General features: G+C 47.7%; 1 protein-coding gene across 50 annotated transcripts in view; it reads right to left on the bottom strand.

Annotated features, from left to right (window-relative positions):
• The window catches only part of LOC127584370 (calcium/calmodulin-dependent protein kinase type II subunit beta), a 254845-nt gene extending 233236 nt beyond the window's left edge, over positions 1-21609 (bottom strand). For 7 of the 50 annotated variants that reach the window (XM_052041107.1, XM_052041097.1, XM_052041095.1 and 4 more), the window contains exons 1-2: positions 21292-21608; positions 20985-21079 (exon numbers count right to left, since the gene is read on the bottom strand). In XM_052041107.1, the coding sequence (XP_051897067.1) occupies positions 20985-21079; positions 21292-21356 (160 nt within the window). In that variant the 5' untranslated portion in view covers positions 21357-21608. Of the gene's footprint in view, positions 1-20984; positions 21080-21291 lie in introns of all 50 variants that reach the window. The other 43 variants (XM_052041116.1, XM_052041126.1, XM_052041118.1 and 40 more) reach the window with 14 other exon arrangements.
• Positions 21610-25483: the final 3874 nt, after the last annotated feature.

Raw genomic sequence — 25483 nt, forward strand, 5'->3', positions numbered from 1 at the left:
AGTTCAAAGCGTGCAGCGAGAGGACTCTGAATTTTTTTTAGTTTTAACTTCCTGGAGAAAAACCAGTCCTGTGGCCTGCTTCACATTGCAAACGTACCTGCACATTCCAAGCATCTACTGTTTGCCATCAGAACTTTAATCCTTCTGTTCAGAAAGGGGAAGCTTTAGCAGAGTTACGTGGCAGCCTGCTACCACTCCAGTGAAATGGGCATCTGGATTATTCATTGCTTTTTACACTTCCAAGAAAACCACATACAGGGTCCATTTCCCAACGACGCTCAGAGCTGGTGCAAGAGTGCTCAACACATTCTTTCTCGCTCACACACACACACAGTTCCAAAAGCAAGGAGGGCTTGGAGAAATGACGGAGCTCCCATTGAACTTGCTGGTTACCACGTCAGCTGTCAAACAGTCCAGAGCGAATAGTACAGTGACCATGCCCCCCGCTGTGCTCAGGCAGGTACTAAACGCTGGGTCGTGCTGGAAGAAAGGATTCTATAGGCACCCCTGGGGAAGGGGACTGGTGGGAAAATGCAAGTCGCAACCTGGAAAATTCCATGGAGCACGCACTAACTTCAACACTATCCCATCCGACAACTGCCCTGCGTCCTTCCCCACCCCCAAATTCACACAACTGCAATAGCACGGTAATTGCGAGAACCCACTCAAAGCGCATGGCGAAGAGGGGGCAGGTTACTGTAACCAATAGGAATAAAAAGGCGTGAGGGGCCAGTGGGAAAACAAGGTCAGGACTTCTGGATGTGGTCACCAAGATTTCTACTGGATGATCTGGGTGGAGGAAGGTGATGGAGGGGAACCCTGGACACATCCTGCCCATCTCCAACGAGAGGAGGAATACTCTCACTGAATCCCACAGTCATCAACAACTCTGGGTCACCACTGACCAAAAACTCAAATATCATGGTTAGGACAGCAGGTCAGAGGAGGGGATCCTGCAGAAAGTGACTCACCTCCCACTCTTCCACCATCTACAAGGCACAAGCAGGAGTGCAATGGAGCACTCTCCACTTGCCTGGGTGAGTGCAGCCCCAACACTTCTGAAGCAGCTCGACAACTGGACCCACTCTATGGGTACCCTGTCCACCACCCCAAATACTCCCTCCCTCCACCACTGGCCATCCACAAAATGCACTGGCGTTACTGGCCCAGGCTGTTCTGAGAGCACCTCCCAAAGCTGTGAGCTTTACCAGCGAGGAGGACTAGGGCAGCAGATGGATAGGAACACCACCACCTGCAGGTTCCCCTCCAAGTTGCATACAACCTTAGTAGTTTGTTTTTGCTATCACTGTGTGAAAGCAATGCTCCTATAAAATGGAGATGAGGAGGAATTTCTTCAGCCAGAGGGTGGTGAATCTGTGGAATTCATTGCCACAGAGGGCTGTGGAGGCCAAGTCATTGGGTATTTAAGGCAGAGATTGATAGTTTCTGGATTGATTAGGGGTTAAAGGTTACGGGGAGAAGGCAAGAGAATGGGGTTGAAAACAAAAATCAGCCATGATTGAGTGGGGGAGCAGACTCCATGGGCCGCATGGCCTCATTCTGCTCCTATAACTTATGGTCATATAAACCCTGGAGCTCCCTCCATATTCATTGTGGAACTTCCTTCACCAGAAGGACTGCACTGGTTCAAGAAGGCAGCTTCGAGGGCAATTACAGATGGGCAATAAATGCTACTGAAGCCCAGATCTTGAAGGATCAAAGTCTTTTGAACCACTTATACCAAGACCTTTAATGGACTTTGCTGCATGACTGATTCAGCCCACTTTAATGATAAGCTCTCTTTTCCTTTCTCATCAGATGTTTAGCCTCCATCCTCTGGCACCTACACAGTTAACGACACCAATTCTGTTCGGGAATTTCAACATCTGAACAAAGGTCCCATGCAACCTGTGCACACCCTGCAATGCCACGTATAACACAACAGAGAGGCCCCACCCAAAAGTCATGTACTTGCCTGGGGAGCAAGTTGGCAGGTAACCACCCAGATTAATTTGGAGGTGAACAATCTGGGAAATTCCCTTCTCACACCTTTAGGTCCAAGAAACTAATCCATCTGACCCTGGGGGGGGGGGGGGGGGGGGGGGGGGGGGGGGGGGGGGGGGGGGGGGGGGTGGGGGGGGGGGGGGGGGGGGGGGGGGGGGGGGGGGGAGTATGTCAATTGAGGGATTTGGAGTTAATGGAGAAGTATGGTGATGTACAAGGTGGAGCCTAGAAAACGGGACCAAATTCCCAGTTCTAACATGGAATGAATGAATTCCGATTCTTCATGCCATAGGAAGGGAATCAAGGAGTGGCAAGGTGGTCCTTGGAAACTGGTTACAAGCCAGTATGGTGGCCAGCTTAGAAATGGTGACAATGTCAACCAGACTGCCTTTGCATCACCATTATGCCACAACTGCCACATGCACCATTCACAAGATGCAGCACCAACAGTCCACCCACACTGACTCAACACACCTCTCAAACCTGCAACCTCTACCATCCAGGAAGGAAACACCACCACCTCGACATTCCCCTACACTGGGTCACCAACCTTGCCATCCCCATTCAGTGCCATTGTGCCCAAAAATTGGCTCAAAAGGGCAAACAATCACATCTGTGACTGCAACCTGGAATGGAGAATTAACGCTGGCCTTGACACTAATGCCTGTATCCAAAAAAATAATGGCACAGGGTTTAAATAAACACAGACCACAGCCAGGAAAGCAACAGCTGGTATAAATTCATGGTCAAAGACTTTTTTTCCATTCATTCAAGGGACGTCGACTTTGCAGTTAATTGCCTGTCCCTAGTTGTCCTTGAGGTGGTGGTGGGGAGCTGCCTTCTTGAACTGCTGCAGTCCTTGAGGTGTAGGTACACCCACAGTGCTGTTAGGGAAGGAGTCCCTGGATGTTGACCCAGCGACGGTGAAGGAACGGCGATATATCTCCAACTCAGGATGGGGTGTGGCTTGGAGGGCAACTTCCAGGGGGTGGTATTCCCCGTGCTTTTGCTGCCTTTGTCCTAGCTGGTAGAGGTGGTGGGTCTGGAAGGTGCTGTCTGAGGAGTCTTGGTGAGTTGCTGCAGTGCGTCCTGTAGATGGTACACACTGCTGCCTCTGTGTGCCGGTGGTGGATGGGATGCCTACCAAGTGGGCAGCTACAGTGTCAAGGAGATCTTCAGCAAACATGCCAGCTCCAAGAGCTCTCAATGGATTATGTACCTCTGTGCCCATCGCTCTAGTAAGCAGGCAACCCCCTTGACTGAACTCTGAGACCCCCTCACTGCTGCCTATTTCCTATCATATACACACAACGATGTAGACAGTGGTCCGTCATGTCCATGCCAACCTCCAGGGAGCAATCACATGGGTTCCATTCCCCTTTCCCTGTACCCCTACAACATACTCTCTCAGTTATACCCATCAAATCCCCTTTGCTGCTTTTTACGATTAACTTACATTGTGTACCAACCCACATGTCTTTGGGATGTGGGAGGAAACCAGAGCACCCAGGGGAAACCCACGTGGTCATAGGGAGAACATGCAAACTCCAGACAGACAGCATCGGAGGTCAGGATGGAACCTGGGTCACTGGTGTGGGGAGACAGTGGCACTACCTGCTGCACAGCCATGCTGGAGATTGAAACTAAACCGAGGCAGGAAACTGGCTTTGGATTTGGTGCGTCAGTGGCTGTGTGGAACGCACAGACAGCTCCCATTCTGAACTGGGATGGTGAGTCACAGCTGACCCCAAACTAGGAGGGGCGCGCTACGCTGTGCAAGCACCTAGAAGCCACACAATTACATCAGACAAAATATTTAAGTGGGCAGAGAAATTTGGAACAGTGACAATTGTAAAGTAAAGCACTTAGGAAGAAAAAAAATGAGCAAGTAAGGACCTCAGTCTGACAAAGGAACAAAGAACCACCAGAGGTTAATGAGCACATCCACTTGTGTGTCAGGATCACACTGAGCCAAGTTCGGCAATTCAATGGGGAAAAGAATGAATCTGTTTATACTGAGCCTGGTGCTGCCTGTAATTCCTGCACAAGAACGACTTGTGTTAACGCATAACCTTTCACAACCTCAGAATGTCCCAAAGCCAATCCAACGTTGGTTAGAATGCAGCTTGTGTTGTGGATCTGAAAGCCCAGTCACCAACCTGCACACAACAGGTTCCACGTTCAGCCATGTGGTAACGACAAGTATCTGGTCCAGGGACAGATATTGGTCAGGACACCAGGAAAACACCCCTGTCCACTCTCCAATGGTGGCCATGGGACATTCCACTCACCATGAAGCAGATGGTGGCCTCAGTTCAGCCATCGATTTGAGGACAGGCTCACTCCTGTGAACGACCACTGGAGCGAGATTCAAGGGGAGGCCACAAAGGCAAACATAACAACCAATCCCATGAGTTCTTAGAAGGTCGGGGGGGGGGGCAGGCATGACCCGTTCACTGAAGATCTCTCGAGTCAGTCAGAGCTTCCAGTACCCAGTGTGCATGGGGAGCACAGGACTGAAACCTTTCCTACCCTGCTTCTTCACTAAGTACTGACATTTACTGTAATCCAACCACCACCCTGAACAGTTACCCAACTGAGCAACAGGTGAGATCAAACTCAGACCACTTGGTGTGTGACTCAGCTACACAATGCAAAAACTTCCACTATGATGTGCATCAGATCTACAACCATTCCCTGGCACTGAACAATCAATGCTACTCAGAACCCGAGCTGGTCTGCATCACTCTGAACTCTGAGAAAGGGTCAGGATGTGATCCGAAAGAATGGATCGCTCCGTCAGAAGTTATGTTAACCTGCATAAAACCTTGTTCGGCGTCAGCTCTCACCTTGTACGCAATTCAGGGCTCAGCACAATAGGAAGGATCTGAGAGCTTTGGAGAAACCACACAAGACATTTACCAGATTTGTGAATTTTTTTTGCAGGGGAGGGACACAGTTGTATGGATTTGGTCGCCCTGTTATGGGAAAGATGTTACTAAAGCAGAAAGAGTGCAGAAAAGATTTACCAGGATGTTGCCTGGACTTGGGAGCCTGAGCTACAAGGACAAGTTGCCTAGACTAGGACTTTATTCCCTGGAACGTAGGAGATTAAGGGGCGAATGTAGGAGATTTAAAAGGGACATCTGGGGCAGCTTCTTCACAGAAAGGGTGGTGTGTATTTGGAATGAGCTGCCAGAAATAGTGGTTGAGGCAGGCACATTAACAACGTTTAAAAGCCATCTGGATAAGTACATGGATAGGAGAGGTTTTGCTATTGGTTTATTATTGTCACTTGTACTGAGGTACAGTGAAAAACTTGTCTTGCACACCATTTGTACAGATCAATTCATTACACAGTGCATTGAAGTAGTACAGGGTAAAAACAATAACAGAATACAGAGTAAAGTGTCACAGCTACAGGGAAGTGCATTGCAGGTAGACAATAAGGTGCAAGATCATAACAAGGTAGATTGTGAAGTCAAGAGTCCATCTCATCGGATAAGGGAACCGTTCAATAGTTTTATCACAGTGGGGTAGAAACTGTCCTTGAGTCTGGTGGTATGTGCTCTCAAGCTCCTGTATCTTCTGCCTGATGGGAGAGGGGAGAAGAGAGAATGACCCGGGTGGGTGGGGTCTTTGATTATGCTGGCTGCTTCACCAAGGCAGCGAGAGGTATAGACAGAGCCCATGGAGGGGAGGCTGGTTTCCGTGAAATGCTGGGCTGTGTCCACAACTCTCTGCAGTTTCTTGCGGTCCTGGGCAGAGCAGTTGCTGTACCAAGCCGTGATGCATCCAGATAGGATGCTTTCTGTGGTGCATCAGTAAAAGTTGGTGAGTGTCAAAGGAGACATACTGAATTTCTTTAGCCTCCTGAGGAAGTAGAGGCACTGGTGAGCTTTCTTCGCCATGGCGTCTACATGGTTGGACCAGGACAGGCTATTGGTGATGTTCACTCCAAGGAACTTGAAGCTCTCAACCCTCTCGACCTCAGCACTACTGATGTAGACAGGTGCATGTCCACCGCCCCCTTTCCTGAAGTCAACAACCAGCTCTTTTGCTGACATTGAGGGAAAGATTGTTGTCATGATACCATGTCACTAAGCTCTCTATCTCCTTCCTGTACTCCGACTCATCGTTATTTGAGGTAAGGCCCACTACGGTGGTATCATCTGCAAACTTGTAGATGGAGTTAGAGCAGAATTTGGCCACGCAGTCATGAGAATGGCACCGGAGCGTGGTGACTCGTTGCAAGCTGCTCTCTACAAATCTACTCATTACCCTTACTATGATTGTTCTACACTTTTAAATTTAAACTCTATGTACATCAATGCACTCTGTACTAACTCAATGTAACTGCACTGTGTAATGAATTGACCTGTACGATCGGTATGTAAGACAAGCTTCTCACTCTACCTCGGTACAAGTGACAATAATAAACCAATACCAACAGAGGGCTATGGGCCAAACGCGGGCGGTTGGGACTAGCTCACTGCACAACACAGTCGGCATGGACGAGTTAGGCCGAAGGGTCTGTTTCCATGTTGTATGACCCTACAGCAACTAAAGCAGACAAGGCTGAGGGCACTTGAGAGGGTTTAGAATAAAGCAATACTGAGTCAAAAGCAGTCTTCATGAGGGAATGGGGCAGAAACACAGTGACAGAAACTCCAGGTGGGGATGGGGAGAGCAGGGGAACAGGAGAGTCTATCCCCCTTGTTGAACGAGGTGGTGCAAACTCAGAATGGCCTCCTGATGTGATTATACACATGACTACCGCCAGGAATGGGTTCTCTACAGCTGACACTTCAAGAGTGGGTTGGAAATGAAAAGAACTAATCAAGTCCCTAGCCAGTCTCAGGGTGGTACAGTGGTGCGTCTAGTGGAACTGCTGCCTCACAGCGCCAGAGACCCGGGTTCAATCCTGACCTCCTCTGCATGTTCTCCCTTTGACTACATGGGTTTCCCCCGTGACTACATGGGTTTCCCCCCGGTGCTCTGGTTTCATCCCAAAGCTGTGCTGGTGGGTGGGTTAACTGGCTGCTGTAAATTGCTCCTATTATGTAGGCGAGTGGTAGAATCTAGAGAAAGCTGACAGGGAGAATGGGATTCATGTAAGATTAGTGTAAGTGGGTGGCTGATGGTCGATGCCCGATGCCGGCTCAGTGGGCTAGAGGGCCTCTTGCTGTGCCCTCTCTCTATGAAGCACAGACCTCTCTGCCACCAATTTCAGGCAGACCACCCACAACGGCACTCCGCCTCCAGACCACCCCCACCACGGCCATTCACTGGCTTGTCCACAGGCGCATTTGCACATTGAACTTCACAGGAGAAGTTCCTTCCCCAAGAGGGTGGTGAATCCCAGGAATATTCTGTCCCAGCAGATGGTAGAAGCCGGATCATTAGAAGAATTTAAAGCGGAGGTGGTTAAATATCTGACGGATCGAGGAATAGAGGGATGTGGAGAAATGGCACGGAGGGGGAGTTGACCAGCCGTCATCACATTGAGTGGCAGGGCAGGCTTGAAGGTCCTGGTGGCCTCGTCCTGCTCCTATTTTCTTGTGTTCTTACAAGGTGCTCCACGACTGTGGGAGCTGGTTCCACAGTGTAGACTCTCTCATTACAACAGGAAACCCCTGAACACACTGTATCCAGTTCTGGAATCCAGCAGCTGCACTGATACCCTCCAGTAGGGTGGCAAGGGTTGGTCCTGACACCGGGAAGAGCTCTGGGACATTACGTAAATATATGTAAATGTAAGGCATTGGCACTTACTTACAATTATATACATTTGTGCAACAACGTTTTATTTCAGTCCATGCAGTATCCAAGATGTGTGATGACATTAACATTTCATTGCAACGATCGAGTGCATTGCCTTAAAAACTATAAAAATATTGCAGTTTTTCAAAATAAAATCTTCATAATAGGATCTGAGATAATGTAGGTCGCAGAATATTAAAGAGCCAAGGCAAAAGACACTTGTACATTGGGCAGACGGCAGTTCCACACACTGGCGAGAATCAAACCTTGTAACGAAGGTGTGTGGGCCGAGGGACAGGGCTGCAGGAGTGACTGGGTGGGCCACCAGGTAGAAACAAAATGGGCCAAATGGCCTATGATTCCAAAGCTGCTCACCATTAACCATCTCACAACTACTGGCTTTAACTATAATATTTGCTTCTGGCATTACAGCTGAATGTACCTTAAACTTTGTACGCATTTTCTCTTTTCTCTCGAGGCTTATTTTCCATTCCATTCCCAAGGCCTTAAGTCACCCTTGAAACATCGGCACTCCAGGGAACACAGAGCTGTTTAAGATAATCTCTCATCTGCATCTAACCATTGGGCACCAACACTTCAGTCAATTCCTACCTCCACTTGCAGCCTGACCAAACAACTTCACATAACAAAACACCAGCTCTTTCAGAAAGGGATCTGGGGGTTTCACAGTTAAATAAACGCAGGCATGAGCCAAACTATCCACCACTTCAAACACAACACAGAACTGAACGCACGGCAGAACTCAGTGTAAAAGTCTGCCATGTTTCAGGGTACAGACAACATGAAATATACTCAGTTGAAACTGGAACAAGATTTTTTTGCCTGGATTTAAAATTGCTTTTATCTGAAAAGTTGTACAAAAACAAAGCAATTTTTTTTTAAATTGCAGTCACAAGTAAAAGGGCTAATATTACATCCTCGGCGGCAACACCCTGCTCTGCAACACGGAGAACCTGTATTCACCAGTGCCTTTTACGCAGTAAAAGAGGCAAAGACCCTTCCCGAGTAGAATCGAGCAGAAACTGGCAGCAGCCGTGCAAAAACCATGAGGAGAAGCCAGCCAAAGTTTGACCAAAGTGGCAGCTTTTGAGAAGCATCCACAAAACATTGTTCATTCTGAAGAAGTAATCACCTTTGTGCAGTGGTTCCCACTCTCTTCAGGTACAGCAACACAAAGTTGATTTATTCATTTATAGATTGTGGACCTCACTGGCAGAGGGCTTAAATGTCCGGTGAGCACCATCTTGACCCTCACCAAGTTTTACAGCTGCACCATAGGAAGCATCCTATCTGGCTGCATCACAGCTTGGTGTAGCAACTGCTCTGCCCAGGACCACAAGAAACTGCAGAGAGTTGTGGACACAGCCCAGTCCATCACGGAAACCAGCCTCCCCTCTAGTGGCTCCATCTACACTTCCCGCTGCCTGGGGAAAGCAGCCAACATAATCAAGGACCCCTCCACCCCGGTCATTATCTCTTCTCCCCCCTCTCACTGGGAAAAGATACAAAAGCTTGAGAGCACGTACCACCAGGCTCAAGGACAGCTTCTATCCTGCTGTTATAAGACTCATGAAAAGACCTCTTGTATGATACAGATGAACTCTCGATCTGCCAATTTACCTCATCATGGCCCTTGCACTTTATATGTTTACCGGCACTGAACTCTGTAACTGTAATCTTCTGTACTACCTCACTGTACGTATGGAATGATTTGTCTGGATGGCACACAGACAAATGCTTTTCCAATGCACCTCAGTATACGTGACTATAATAAACCAATTACTTCCACTCTGCGATTGAGGAGGAAATTCCAGGATTTAGACCCAGTGGTGGTGACAGTTCCAAAAATCAAGAGGGGTTGGTGCACCCATGCCCACGCACCCGCTGCCTTGGACCTTCATAGTGGGAGGGGGAGTCAGAGAAGCCTAGGTATTTTGTAGATGGTGCATACTGCAGCCCAAGTAGTGGAGGGAATGAACGGTCAAGGTGGAAAGCTGTTTGTGAACCAAGCACGGGTCATCCTCGCACAGCAAGATGCCAAGGCGGCAATGAGGTCACAACCAATGACACTTGCTTATGTTGTAATGGCCAAAGGCAAAAATCTGGGTCAGAGTTCTCTGAAAATTGCCTGCATTTCCTGAAATTTATATCTAATATGAGAGGGCATGCACTTAAGGTGAGGGGGGAGGGGGTAAGTTCAAAGGAGATGTGCAGGGTAAGTTTTTTTGTTTACACACACAGAGAGTGGTGGGTGCCTGGAACGCGCTGCCAGGGGTGGTGGTGGTGGAGGCAGATACAATAGAGGCTCTTAGATAGGCACGTGAATTTGCAGAGAATGGAGGGATGTGGACACTGTGCAGGCAGAAGGGACCAGTTTAGTTGGCATTTAATTAGTTTGGCACTTAATTAGTTTGGCACAACATTGTGGGTTGTAGGGCCTGTTTCTGCGCTGTACTGTTCCAAATATACTGTGGGTAAGGAAGTGGCAGAGAAATCAAACCAATAATTCGAGTCTGTCTTCATGGAAGAAACATAAACTGCCCAGAAGTAACAGAGAATGACAGGTCCAGAATGATCGAGGGGCAGGAAAAAATTAGCACTGGTAGGAAAATTAGTAATGGAGGTATTGATAGGGTAGATGAGGTATTGATAGGGTAGATAGTTAGAGGATTTTCCCCAGGGCTGAATTGGTGGCCACAAGAGGACATAGGTTTAAGGTGCTGGGGAGTAGATATAGAGGAGATGTCAGGGGTAAGTTTTTTACTCAGAGAGTGGTGAGTGTGTGGAATGGGCTGCCGGAAATGGTGGCGGAGGCTGATACGATAGGGTCTTTCAAGAGACTGTTAGATCGGTATATGGAGCTGAGTAAAATAGAGGGCTATGGGTAAGCCTAGTAATTTCTAGGGTAGGGACATGTTCGGCACAGCTTTGTGGGCCGAAGGGCCTGAATTGCGCTGTAATTGTTCTATGTTCTAAATTAATGGGATTGAAAGGTGATAAATCTTCAGAAGCTGATGACCTGCATCCTGGGGTTTTGAAAATCATTTTCTAAAATTCCTTCACTTCTAGAACAGTTCCAACATACTGGAAGGCAGCAAGTGTGACTCCACAGTCTAAGAAGGGGAAGTGAAAACAGAAAAGCAATCGACCAAGTTAGCCTGACATCAGTGACTGAGGAATGAAGGGAATATTTAATTAAGGAAGCAGTAACAGGGCAATAACTGGTCTGGGCAGAGTCAAGGTGAATTTACCAAAGGGAAATCATATTTAACAAATCTGTTAGGTTTCTGCAGCAACAACCAAAGGAGTATGCAAGAGCAAACCGGGCACATGATGCACTGGAACTTTGCTGACCTTTGATAAGGTGCCACGGAAGGATATTAAACAAAATTAGAGTCACTGGGGGGCAATGTGAGTGGAGGGTTGGAAACAGAGCACCAATTAATGGATCAGTTTTGGATTGGGAGGCTGTGTCCAGTGGAGTGTCGCAGAGATCAGTAGTGGGGCCCCAGCTGCTCACAATCCGTACCAACGTCTTGGATGGAGGAATCAAATTCAATATATCTAAGTTTGGGCTGTGATGAGGATGTTGAGAGGGATAGAAATGTGCTAAATGAATGGAGAAAGAGCTTAAGGGATGGAACATAACGTGGAAAGTTGTGAGGAGATCCATGCTGATAGGAAAAGAAGAAAAGTTAGAAACATTTATAACCTTTCTGCTTTTTCTACCAGCATTAATGTCCTCACAATTTGTGAGAGGGTAGAGTGCCCATGTACCCACTGCCTTGGACCTTCACAATGGGAGGTGGTGTCAGAGCAGCCGAGGTGAGTAACTACAATGCATTTTGTAGATGGTGCCTATAGCAGCCCGAGTTCACCAGTAGTGGAGGGGTACCCTTCAACATGAAACACTGCAAGTTAACATGCAGACTCAGTAAGCCATGCAAAAAGCAAACTATTTTGGAGGCTCTAATTGCAAGATGACCAAGGCCAAGAGCACCTTGCTCCAGTTATACAGAGCTCTGCTAACACTGTATCTGGAACACTGCACCCGGCTGCTCTCGCTCTGTAAGCAGATACTTGCTGCAGCAGGAGTGCAGTGAAGATCGATCTCGGGGTGACAGGTTTGTCCGAGGAGGAGGGATTAAACAACCAGGGCCCAGACTCTCAATTTTAGAAGGATGAAAGGTGATCTCATCGAAATGTACAGAACTGTTACATACTTGACAGGGTAGGTGCAGGGATGAGGTTTTCCCTGGGGGCAGTCACTAAAGACAACATCAAGAAGAAATTTCCTCATTCAGAGACTGGTGAATCTCCAGAATTTCCCAGCCGAGGGGTGTGGAGGCTCATGGCCGTGCAGATTCAAGGCAGAGATCGATATTTACGGAAGCCCAAGGGTATTAGTGCAGGACCGTGGTGCGGAGGTAAAAGATCAGCCATGATCTTACTGAATGGAGGATCAGCACAAAGAGTTAATGGCCCACTTCTGCTTTTATAGCTAAATGGTGCCACAGAATAATTAACCACAAAAACCATAGTGAGCTGTAGACTCATCTGCATGATTCTGTCCAAAGAAAGGCCTGACTTATGCTGCAGTTGTACAAGACGTCGGTAAAACCGCATCTGGAGCACTGTGTACAGTTTTGGTCGCCCTGTTATAGGAAAGACACCATCAAGCTGGAAAGAGTGCAGTGAAGATTTACGAGGATGCTGCCAGGACTCTGGGACCTGAGCTACAGGGAGAGGTTGGGCAGGCTAGGACTTTATTTCTTGGAGTGTAGGAGATTGAGGGGCGACCTTATAGAGGTGTATAAAATCATGAGGGGCATAGATAGGGTAAATACACAGTCTTTTCCCTAAGGAAGAGGAACTAAAAACTGGAGAGGATAGGTTTAAGGTGAGAGGTAAAAGATTTAAAAAGGACCTGAGGGGCAAGTTCTTCACAGAGGGTGGTGCGTATACGAACAAGCTGTCAGAGAAAGTGGTTGAGGCAGGTACAATAACAACATTCAAAAAACATTTGGATAAGTAGATGGATAGGAGGCATTTAGAGGGATATGGGCCAAATGCGGGCAAGTGGGACTAGCTTGGTGGGCACAATGGACAAGTTGGGCTGAAGGGCCTGTGTCCATGCTGAGTGAGTGAGAACAGAATTCCCACCTCAGTGTGGCACTCCCACGCCAGCTCCGATCTCAGCCCACTGGCCGTGACTCAGACCAACACCTTTTCTTCTGGATCAGCACACTGTGCATTCGAACACAAGCCAAGGCTCAGTCAGTACCTGAGCGAGTGCTGCACTGCGTTAGGGGTGACATCCGGATGAGATATGACACTTAAGCCTCCACCTACCCCTCTCAGGAGCCCATCCCAAGCCCTACTTCAGAGAACAGCATGAAGTCTTTTTCTGTCTGTTATTCACACCTCAACCAACACCAAATGATAATGATCTTGTCACTAATACATCGCTGGCAGTGGGAGCTTGCCCTGTGCAAACTGGCTGCCTCACTTGCTACATTTCAACAAGTACTGCATTGGCCTGGCCACTCTCAGGACATCTTGAAGTCACTTAAGCCACAAAATGCAAGATTTTCTTCCACTGTGTGGACCATACAATGAAACATCTTGCCCAGGATTCAAAGCTTCATTCAGGCTCGGAAGCATCAACAGGCGCTGCCTCAAGATGGTGGCATCTATCAAGGATCCCCACATCCAGGTCATGTCCCCTTCTCACAGGAGATACAGAAGCCTGAAGTCCCACACCACCAGGTTCAGGAACAGCTACTTCCCTACACCCATCAGGTTCTTGAACTGACCTGCACAACCCCAACCCTACCTCAGCAACGGAACACCACGGACCACCTTTTGCACTGCCATGGACTTGTCTTCGAATTGTGTCTTTGCTTTTTTTTGCACTAAGGTCTTGCATTTGCAATCTTTTGTTTTTCTTTTTTCACAATAAGATATAATTTTATACTCTGTGTTGTCTATACCTACGTGCTTGTGATGCTGCTGCAAGCAGGTTTTTCACTGTACCTGTACCTAACCGTACTTGTGCAGATGACAATAAACTCGACTTGAGTAAGACGATCACGGCAGCCTGCACTCCCAGCTTTCCTGTCCTCCAGCTATTGTTTTAGGGTATGCACATTTCACGCCATCAACTACCTTTCAGGGAAGACTTTTTCTTAATTAAGTGCCACAAGGGTTAATTTCACACAGATATCTCTTCTAATTGAAGCCTTTCAGCCAACCTTCAAAGCGGCAGCCTCCCGAGTTTTGATTTACATCCTCAAAAAGTTAATGACTTCCCTGCTTTGGCCCGATTATTCAGGGAAGCTGCTTTGTTGAACAATCTATTTATAGCATATCAGGTCCCAATCTTTGAAAGGTTTGGAGTTACGTATTTGCGCGTTCATGCCTCAGGAATGCAGACTAGGGTGGCAGGGAGATTATATCAATGCAGGAATGGTAGCAAGCTGTGCTGGAGCATGGTTTGAACACCAGCCAGCTTTGGCCGACCACAGAGGAAGATCTCAGTGTCACACGGACACCAAACTGTATCACAGCCCAGTTGAGCTGAACGGGGCTTTCCTGGGTTTAATGCCACACATTACTTTATCATGCAATGTGGTCCAGGTCAAGGGAAAAGAAGATTCAATCTCCCTGGCTGCTGACCTGTGCAAATAGACGGAGAAACAGGATGTTGGAGGGATGATGGACCCAGGTACGCTCCACACAGTGGCGATGCCCACACTGCCAAACCCCAGCAACATTACTCTGAAACAACAGAAAGAGTAATAACAACTTGCATTTTACCGTAAGGTGCTTCTCAAGAGCACTAAAGCCCAATGCCAAGCACAAACTGACTGTGGTCACTGAGGTGGCTGCTAAAGATCATTTTAAGAGCAGGGGAGGGAGCCCCCAGGAGGTTGAGGGAAAGGATCCCAGGCCAGAGGAGGAAAGCGGCTGGAGGTATGGTAGCTGATGGAAAAATGGGGGTGTTGAAGAGAGTAGGGATCTCCTGGAACTGCTGTAACAGAGGAGGCCATTCAGCCCATCAAACTAATGCTGTTGGTCTCATTGCCCCAAGCAAATCATCCTCTCTCAAGGGCCTACCCAATTATACTTTGATCCTGTTCCCACCACCTTTCAAGTACTGAGTTCCCAATTACTCTCCCAGTAAAAACCTTTTCCCTCACATCCCCCTTGCATTGCCTGCTTTTTAAAATCAATGTTCCCTGGTCCGGGAGCCCGCTGTTGGAAACAGATTCCCTTCCCCTCTCTAAATCCATCCTGATCCTGTCCACCTCTATCAACTCTCCCCTCAACCTCCTTTACTCCAAGGACAACAACCCCAACTTCTCCAGTCTCAACCCTGGATCCAGATTCTCTCGTCCCTGCAACCACTTTTGTGAACCTCCTCCAGACCCTCTCTGAGACTTTGACATCCTTCCCAAAGTGTAGCAACCAGATCTGGAGAGAATACGCTAATGTGACCCAACCAGAGATAGTGCAGATGCGGACAAAATAACTGAAGGACTGGAGGTGGGTACAGAAAAAGGAGAGGCATCCAGAGAGAGATCAGAATTCAAGGACAGTTTTAAATTCAGGTCACTGGTGGTTCTGTTCAGTAAGGACAAGGCTGAAGGTCAAATGGTGGATGCTGTGTCAGTTAGGAAGTGAGCAACCGAGTTCTGAATCAACTGAAGTCTGTGTGCAAGGTAAATGTTTAAGATGGGAGGCAGCGAGAACAGAAGAAAGAAGCCAAATAAATAAAAACTAATATTTTATCTGAGGACCCAAGTTCCAAACCCATTTCTGTCAGATGTTGAAAGCCTCCAGCTATGTATGAAATTGGACAGTACTTCCCACTGTAGAATTCAAGTCTGCTTCGACCCATCTCTTCCTCAAAGAGCAAGAACAACTAGATCTGTCAGGAGTGCTTAGAACAAAATTCTACAAGTTGGGATTCAGAGCAGATTTAGCAAAATCCTGCAGAAATACTTCAATAATGTAAATCTCAAAAGCAAAGCTAATACCATTTTGCTATCTCCAAACCTGTCACAGAACAAGGTACAAGAAACAACTTAGGACGGATCTATCTCATCCCAAGTATATCCTGGGAGCCGAAACCATTGGAATATCAGGTAAAGAAAAGTTCATTCCCAGAAGGAAGCTGACTCACTTCCCCATCCATTTAAAGAAAGGGAAATAATAACTGATGAAGCAACCTCCAACTTTCTCTGCTCAGTATTCCCGCTCCATCCAGATGACTCACTGGGAGCAGGAAAATCTACACCTGTCCATTGGCAAAGAGCTCAGGATCACCAGAACTTACTATGCAGACTGGCATCTGAAGGATGTACTAACTTACAAATTAGGAGCAGGAGTAGGTCACTCAGTCCCTGAAGTCTACCCCACCATTTAATCTACCTCTGCCTTAAAAAATATTCAAAGACTTTGCTACCACTGCCCTTCGAGGAAGAGAGTCCATGACCATCTGAGAGAATAAATGTGCCTCATCTCCATCTTACAGTGGGTGACCTCTATACCAGATCCACCACAGGAGGAAACATCCAACCTATCAACAACTCTCAGGATTGTATACGCTTTGTCAAATCATCTCTAACTCCTTTACACTCTGTGGAGGAACAGCCTCCAAGTTACAATTAGACGACAACTCCCATCATGTTAAACCTTCATGGAAATGGGGAGATGGTACAAAAGGAGCTTCCAATCCTTGTGTTCTGCATTTCTTCACATTACTCAGGCCTGTAAGCCAACCGATCTTTAAAAATAATTTTAGCAGCAGTGACAGTTACAGTAATTGTGTTACCACCTTCCAAAAGCTTCAATTTATTCCCATCATTAGTGCAATTAATGTAATTATTAAGTTTCTGCAAAAGAGAGAATTATCCTTAAAATAGTTACCGTTAAAAAAAATACCTACACCCACTTGCATTCAGCTGATGGTCCCCCTTTCCGATAATGTCCTCCCTCCCCCAGCGATGGGCAGATACCGAAGTCAAAGAGTTGGCACCGGCCCACGTGCCTCCATTTTCCCCCCCAACCCCACCCCTATTCTACAAGGGGATAAAAGGAAACAAAATGGGGAAAGGAGAAGGAAAGAGAGAGTGGGGTGCAGGCGGCCTTCCAACCCAAATGAACAAGACCACTTCCTTCTGCCCGGTGGACGATTTTACAAAGCAGCACTATTGGAACAAATCCAAAACAAATCTGGGTTTACTTTCACCTACATCTCAAAAGTTCTCCGAACATGATGAGTGTGCTCGCCCAGACAGAATTCCTCATTCCATCTTCAACAGTAGCCAGCGACCTTCACCATCCACTGGACAGGCACAGACAGATGGGCTCAGCTCACGCAAAAGGCAGTTTGTTTTCTCAGAGCCACACTACACACTGACCTCAGCACAGATCCTATCGATGGTGGAGACTGAAGCCACAATCTCCTCGTACTCGGAGGCAAACCTGCTGTCGAGGAGACGAAACCAGTTTCCCAGGGGAAAGATGCAGATATGAGTGACACAGGTGACTGGGCTTACGATGAGCTCTTTGATAGAACTCCACAATTAGCACATCTTCCCCACGCTCCTGCACTTTATCCCCCTTCAAGCATGAAACCCCGTTGACCATCAGTGCAGGACGGGAAGACAGGTCCCCTTCCCATTGGAAGTCTAACCGAGGCTGTGGCTGCCCTCACGAGTGGATGAGGGAGATTCTGTGACATTCTGGACAGGAGTTATCCCCAGGGCCCTGCCCAATATTTAGCCCTCAGTCAAAATACGAAAGCCAGATTATCCAGCTCTTGCCACACTGCTGTTTGAGGTGCAATGACTAGAATTACACCATCCTACGGCACAGAAACGGGAGCTTACAGCCCACCTCACCCATGCTGACTGGGACACCTATCTACGCTAATCCCATTTGTCTGCATTAAGCCCATATCCCTCTACACCGTTCCTATCCATGTACTTGTCCAAATGTCTTCTAAACTTTGTCACTGTATCTGCCCTCCACCACCTTCATCTGGTAGCTCGTTCAGATAACCACCGCCCTCTGTGTGAAAATTTACCCCTCAAATCTCCTTTAAATTGCCCTTCTCACCTTAAACCAGTGCCCTCTAGTTCTAGACTCCCCTGCCCTGGGAAAAAGACTATCTGTCCTATCTATGCCCCTTGTAATTTTATAAGTCACCCCTCACTCGTCTACATTCCAGTGAGAACAAACCCAGTCAATCCAATCTCTCCTTCTAACTACAGCCTTGCATACACTTCAAAACACAATTTAATTGGCTGCTGTGCCCAAACGATGGCCCAGAAGGTGTTGTATAAATGCACAACTCAGGCAAGAGAATGACTGCACCTGACTTCATGACTTCTTCCAACTCAGGAAATAAAACACTTCACAAAAAACTTCTCTAACCACCACTTGCTCTTTCAACAAAACATTAAATTTCTGGCCTTCTGGTTATCAACCTTCCTCCCTCGTTCCAGCAAAACCACTATTTTAACCCTCTCTGCTCCAAGGAGAGCACCACCAGCCAGAGTCCCTCCTCCCTGGTTCCATTCCGGTACATCCTGACCAATCCCCAGGTCTCGAGTGCCTGCCTGGGGAATGCCAGAACCAGGCACGATACTCTGACCGTTCCTTTGTCCCTCCCAGCCCAAACTGAGGGGCTGTGGTCACCGGCCTGGTTAGACCTCAGACTATGACCACTGGCCAACCACGAGGCTGCGAGGCTAAAGCCTGTCCTGTGCAGATACCTCCCCACCCCCAAGCACAACGCAGGGAGCAGACAGTAACCAGCACCACTCTGCAGCCCCTGAAGATGCTGCCAATCTCCAACCAGTCATCCCTGAAGGAGCAGCTGGAAGTGTTTGAGCTTGGGGGTCCATCAACCTGCAACACATTTGGAGGGGGGGGGGGGGTGGTGGGACTGAACTCCTCTGCTGACATGTTGAGAGAAGCTTTGGGCACGGTTTCTGATCTCGAGCACAGAGCTGTGGTAGAACTGCAAAGCGGGACCACTTTGTTCCCTTGCTCTTTAGACCTGACATAAAATGGTCTCGGTATCCCTGTGGAAAGCAGGCAGTGCTGTGGAAGCCCCCACAGTGCAAGGACACAGCGTGAAGATAAAAAACACACAAACCTGTTGCTCAGGGGAGAAACAGACTCCCTCCTCACGTACCCACCACAGAAGGGTCTCCCTCTCCTTGTGCCTGCCACGGGGGGGCGGGGGGGAAGGCATGGGTTAAGGGGGAAGCTGCCACTACTTGGGTGGAGGGAGAGTCCATCCCTCTTGCCCAACATTTTCAGAGCATCTGAAGCCACATTGACGGACCAGGCTTGCAGACTGCCATTCCTCGGTCTCACTCACTTGCAATCCAATCCCCCACACCCGGGCTGCCTGGAAACTCCTCCGCCCCCACCTATGGCTTTGAAAAGCCCCTCCAAACAGCAGTGTTCCTTTGCACACACACCCCCAACAACCCCTCCCCCAATAAAACAGTCCTTGCCCCTCTCTCCAGCAACAGAAGGCAAGCAACAGTTAGCACAGGTCAGGGGGGAAGCGCTAACTCAAAAGCAGGCCGATCAGCATCTGTGGAGACAACAAGCAACAAATGAGTGGGACTCGGAATGGTACAGACCTAGAATCCCGCCCCGGGCCTGTGCTCTCCATGGATGCAGTGCCAGCAGCCGGACTCATTTTACGAAACGCTTGGTGTGTTATTATGTAGTAAGAGGGTCACATGGGGGAAGAGGAAGTAGCAGTAAAAAGAGAGGGAAAGCAAGCCAGTCTGTTGTTAGTTAATAAAAACATTCAGATGTTAAACCCACCTGAAGTTTGTCTCTTGATGAAGAACAAACATAACACTTGGCTTCAGCAGGAGCTGCCAAGTGTGTTCCATCATGTGGCAGGCTACACTGCGCCCACAGAACCAGGCGCAGGAGGGGCACCCACTGCCCCTTCCACGGGACTGGCATCTGCACACCAGAGAAGCCATGGGCATCTGTAACTAATGCCGACCCCAGGTTCAAGCCCTGGCTTCACCAGTCGCCTATCTGCCCAGGACACACACAGGATGGAATTGCAATAGAAATGGAGTCAAACTAACCAAAAAAAAGCAATTTATTCACAAATCAGACAAGAATGAGGATGTTTTTCCTCCAACTCAATTTACAAACAAGCTTTCTTCAAAGACTCCTGCTGAAAATCACAGAGGTTGCAGTTGACCGCCACTTTCTCTACCACTGAGACGAATTTCAGTAGTCACCTCACAGCCAGTGCCAGGAGGTTGCACTGTCACGCAGACGTGGATAGCACAAGAAATCCAACGCTCACTGGAGTTAGCTGCACAATTATATTTAGTGGGTGGGGAGTGAGGGAGAGGAGGGGGTGGATGAAATGAGCTGGGTCATGCTCGTTTTAAAACGGCTTCTCCACTCAATTCACAAGATGTGCTGCTCGCCAATTAGCGAGGGGAACCCTGCCTTCCCACACCGCCGCAGCAGAACGCTTCCTCCTGCAGCAAGAAGCAGCCTACTTTCCATCAAATTAAACAACAAAAAAAACGCCTGAGCGAAAAAAACAAAAATTTTTTTTCCGTGTGAAATACACTCCGCTCCACGGCCCTCTGGCGTATGCATTTTTAACAAAAAGCAAACTGATGTTGAAATGATAATCGCCATATAAGGAGAAAAGGAAAAGCAAAATAAACACGCTGCAAAGCCCGCAGTCAAAACAGCTACAGCCCCGAGTGTCCAATTGATACTGTAACAAGTTGCATACAAGGGATTGACACTGCCTTGCCCCTCACGTTCTCCAACGCCCTCCCTACCACTAATGCTGCTACCATTTAAGTTGCAAAGCACAAAAGAATATAAAACCGTTACCACATCTCAGCCCTGCACATGACAGGCAAGGAAAATGACAAGCGTTGGGGGGGGGGGGGGGTACATTTTATAAACACCATCAAATCTAACAGATTAAAATAGGGCTGAAAAAAGTCGCTGTCACCTGCCCTGGTGGGTGGGTGCAGATTGACAGCTACACGTCCCCACAGACTCCCCCCAAAACAAAACAGTGCCCGCAATGTGTGCCTCGGGGGTTGGAAGGGGTGGCGGTGGGGGGGGGGGAATAATTTACCCCAATAAAACATCCATCTACCAACCTCTAGCAGGCAGTTTTTTCGTGTTAATCATTTTCGCTGCATATTCCTGCCCTGTCGACAGTTTGATACATCTGCGGACGGTGGAGAAAGCGCCTCTGGATAGAGAGAAACATGCACACACAAAAATTAGACACAATGTCGCGCAATGAAAGGGTTTTATTTTATAGTAAAGGGGTTCTCTGTGTTGCAATCTCGCCTCTGCAACAGGGGAGCTGACGGGAGGGGGTGTGGAGGCTTTGCCTCAGCCTGCAAGCCAGCCAGCAGGGGGGGGATTGCAACAGGGGAGGAAGGAGGCTGGGTCACTTACTTGCCGAGCTCCTCGTGGATCTGGTATTCATCGGTGAATCGGGTACACTTTCCAGTCGAAGCCATGTTGGGGAATTGCAACGGGAGATTGAGAGGGCGAGCTGCCGGGGCCCGGGTGATTGACAGCTCTGCCCGTCCGCCCCTCCTCTCGCGAGAGGAAAACCTGGGCGGGCTCGCCCGGTGATTGACAGCCTGCCCGAAGCAGGCAGATGACACACCAGAGTCCTGCACTTTGCGTTCGCCTGGTGGGGTGTTTTTTTCCCCCCTCTCTCCTTAATATTGTTTCTGTTGCAATGTTGTCAGTAATCGGAAAGACTGCATTCCCCAACTGCAATGTGCAGCTGGGGCAAGTAACACGCACCGACAAAGATCCCTGCAACGGAAGCAGCAGGTCATTTAGCAGATGGGCTGGCTCCATCCCAAAATGTTAATTTGAGGCAATTGGCTTCGAAATTCAACCATTCCTTGAAAAGGAATTGCAAGAGGAAAGGCACTCAGCTTTCTGAAGTGTAGCACTCACAACAATAGTGACAATCTTTTCATCTTCACACCTGGATACAGCAAAACACAGAATTAACTAAGCTTCTGACGTTTATCTCCACGGAATTATTCTGGGGGGAAATGAGACATTGCTAGAAGTTTAAGAAAATATCCACCTACTGCTATTGGTTGGAATTGATGCATTTAGGAGCTAGGAAATACTGTACATATTTGACAAACATCTCAGATCCAGGCTAGAAACAACGTTCAATCCAGGCCTTTACACCAACATCTTCAATTAAGCATTAAAGGACAAGTTAATAAATAAAATTAAAGATATTTATCATCTTTCAGACATTTCTGGTTCGACACAGCAAGTTAAGAGACTGAGGGCTGACCTTATAGAGGTTTATAAAATCACAAGGGGCATAGATAAGGTCTTTTTCCCAGGGTAGGGGGCATCTAAAACTAGAAGCCATAGGTTTAAGGTGAGTGGGGAAAGATTTAAAGGGGACCCGAGGGGCAGGTTTTCACAAAGGGTGGTGGGTATGTGGAATGAGGTAAAGGCAGGTACAGCGTAGCGGTTAGCGCAACGCTATTACAGCGCCAGCGATCAGGGTTCGATTCCTGTCACTGTCTGTAAGGAGTTTGTACATTCTCCCGTGTCTGCGTGGGTTTCCTCTGGGTGCTCCGGTTTCCTCCCACATTGCAAAGACATACGGGTAGATTAATTTGGGTTTAAAATGGGTGGCGCAGACTCGTTGGGCCGGAAGGGCCTGTTACCACACTGTAAATAAATTTTTTTTTAAAAATTACAATGTTTAAAAGACATTTGGACAGGTACATGGATAGGAAGGGTTTAGAGGGATATGGGCCAAATGCAGGCAAATGGGACTAGCTAGGCAACTTGGTCGGCATGGATGAGTTGGACTGAAGGGCCTGTTTCTGTGCTGTATTACTCTATGATTCTAAATACTTTTAAGTTATAAATTACTGTTGTAAATACAGCAGCCATGACTTACATGGTATGGTCACAGAAACAACAGCAAGATAAATGTCCAGCCCAATCTATTTAACTGATGTTACTCAATGGATAAAAGTTGACCAAGAATTCAGTAACCACACCCCCCCACTCTATTTTGAGGTGTGGTATGGAATTTGCGGCATCATTTTAAGAGCATACAGAACTCCAGTTAACATCTTATCTGACGGACAACCTACAACTGCTCTGAACTATTTTGTTCTTCTGAGGCAGTCCCTCAGGATCGAGGATGATCTGCTTTCTGTGGGTTCTGAGGTGACTGAGGCCGATATGCGGTCCTCAGACCTTCCCACAGTTGGAGCGTGGTACCTGATGGGGCGCGAATGTGGGCAGTTCGTGAGATGCTGTTTTCCTTTCACCACTTAGGCCAGGCTTCTGCTATTTGGCTCTTTGAGCCTGTGCTGGTTCATAGTGAAATCCCATTCCCTGTAAGCTATGCCCTGTGGGGCGGGTGAGGAGTTGCCCCAGTCTCTGAGAATTCAACATTTTGGTGCAATGTGCCTGAGAAAACATTGTTCTGAGGAAGAGACTGTCATAGAGCAATACAGCATGGATACAGGCCCTTCAGCCCAACGAGTCCATGCCAACCATGGTGCCCACCAAGCTAGTCCCATTTCCTGCATTCGGCCCATATCCCTCCAGGCTCCGCCCCCCATGTACCTATCCAAGTGCTTCTTAAGTGACACTGTTGTACCTGCCTCACCCACTTCCTGGGCAGATTTTTGTTCAGAAAAATGTGATGGAATGCTATTGAAATGGAGAGGCCAGTTTTACAAGAGCAATTGCACAAATTGCAAAATTGGTTAATAACCAATTGAGAAGGAAATGCAGACACTCAATCTTGTGAAGAACGAAAGGCGTTTAGCCGCTCAGAGGATAAGCAGCAAACTTTCACTAAAGACATGACAGACACAATGAATCTTATTTGGCGTCTTGGTTTGTTACCGATTCTCTTCCTTTCTCTATTGATACAAAGTTAACTAATTCCTACATAGAGATAGAGCCACAAGTACTTGGCACGCTGTCACACCCTACTGTGTGTCAATCAGTTGTTCAGCTCCAGGGATTTTACAGCTGATTTGATTGCATGTTTCCAGACATCCAGTTGCACAAACTTTGTAAACCAGATAAACAGATCAGAGCAAAAAATGAGCTGCTGGAGGAACTCAGCAGGTCAAACACACGTGTGGACGTTTTGGGTCGAGACCCTTCATCTGGACTGTAGGTCAGAGGATGTCTCATTGGGACTGACAAGTCCAGTCAGTCAGAAGTCCCAAACCTATTGCATTGGCAGACGTGCAGCTGAGCTGGACTGGCCATGCTGACTCTACACATCACCTCATCATAGATCTACTAGCAAAACAGCATCCTTATTGTAACACAAATAAAGCCTCACCTTTTGCCTTTCACCCTTTACATGCATCAGGGTTCAGGCTTGGTTTTCTCTTCACTAACCTTTATCTTACTTTTTTTTAAAAGAAGTATTTTTTTTATTTTATAGATAATTTTTTATAAATAAAAAATATTTTTAAAAATGAATGCCTTTTTAAATATTTTTCTCTAAGAAGATATCATGGCTCCATTGACTGGCCTTCAGGAAGAGCACAGGTGTGCCCGGACAATGCTCTCGCTGAAGGCGCAGGCAACTGCAGATGCTGGAACCTAGAGTCCTGATGCAGGGTCTGGACCCAGACCATCGACCATCCCTTTGCCTCCACAGATGCTGAATGCCCTCACTGATGTGCCTCTCCCTCCCTCTGGGCAAGTGGCCGCCCTGTATTTGGTTGCTCCCAGGCCGACATGGAAGACACACACACGCAGCAGACGTGGTGTCATATCTCCGCACCAGTGTCCGGAGCAGCTGAGGTTCCCTGCCAATACTTTGCAGAAAAATCCCATTCACACTGAGCTTTTTGCTTCGTTAGATTGTTACGTAAACTCAAGCTTCCCCCATGTTGCTGCTGAGCTTTTCTCTGTGTGTAAGAGTGAGCTTGACAACAGGAAACCTGACAAAAAACGTAGCACCAAGAATTATTCATGTCCGTTTTTGTTTTGCATTTTACTTTGATGCAGGAAACCGATTAGGGTCTCTAACCGGCTCCCTCGGGAGCAGCAGATATAACTCCAGAGGTTATCGCTGGTCTGCTCTGGACCACTTCCCAGTTAACATTTTCATATCTTCACACTTCTTTGAGAATCGTGGGTCGTAGAAGGTTTGACAAGTTGATTATTTGTTTAGAGACATGGGAGACTGCAGATGCTGGAATCCGGAGCAAAAACAATCTGCTGGAGGAACTCAGCGGGTCGAGCAGCATCTGTGGGGGGAAAGGGATGGTCAACATTTTGGGTGGAGACTTTGCATTATTTGTTTAGCTCGCTGCTTCTTCCAGTTAAAACCATCTTTATACCAACAGATGGAGTGGTTCATCCTGTACGCAAGCTCTTATGGGCTGTCACAAGGAAAGCTGTGAGGTAGTGGATAACTCATCTGCACTGGGTGCCTACATATAATTCAGTGTCAGTGGTCTGGTCCCTACTCACTGAAACTGCCCAGAGCAGAGTTAAGTCTCCAGACCTGCAGACTCAGCATTACAGGTGATGCTGCCAAGGTCAAGGCTCACTCTGGTGATTGGTGGCAAGGACCAGAACTTGCAATGCCCATCGCCCAGTT

The sequence above is a fragment of the Pristis pectinata genome, chromosome 29, assembly GCF_009764475.1.
Source record: "Pristis pectinata isolate sPriPec2 chromosome 29, sPriPec2.1.pri, whole genome shotgun sequence".
NCBI classification, from domain to species: domain Eukaryota; kingdom Metazoa; phylum Chordata; class Chondrichthyes; order Rhinopristiformes; family Pristidae; genus Pristis; species Pristis pectinata.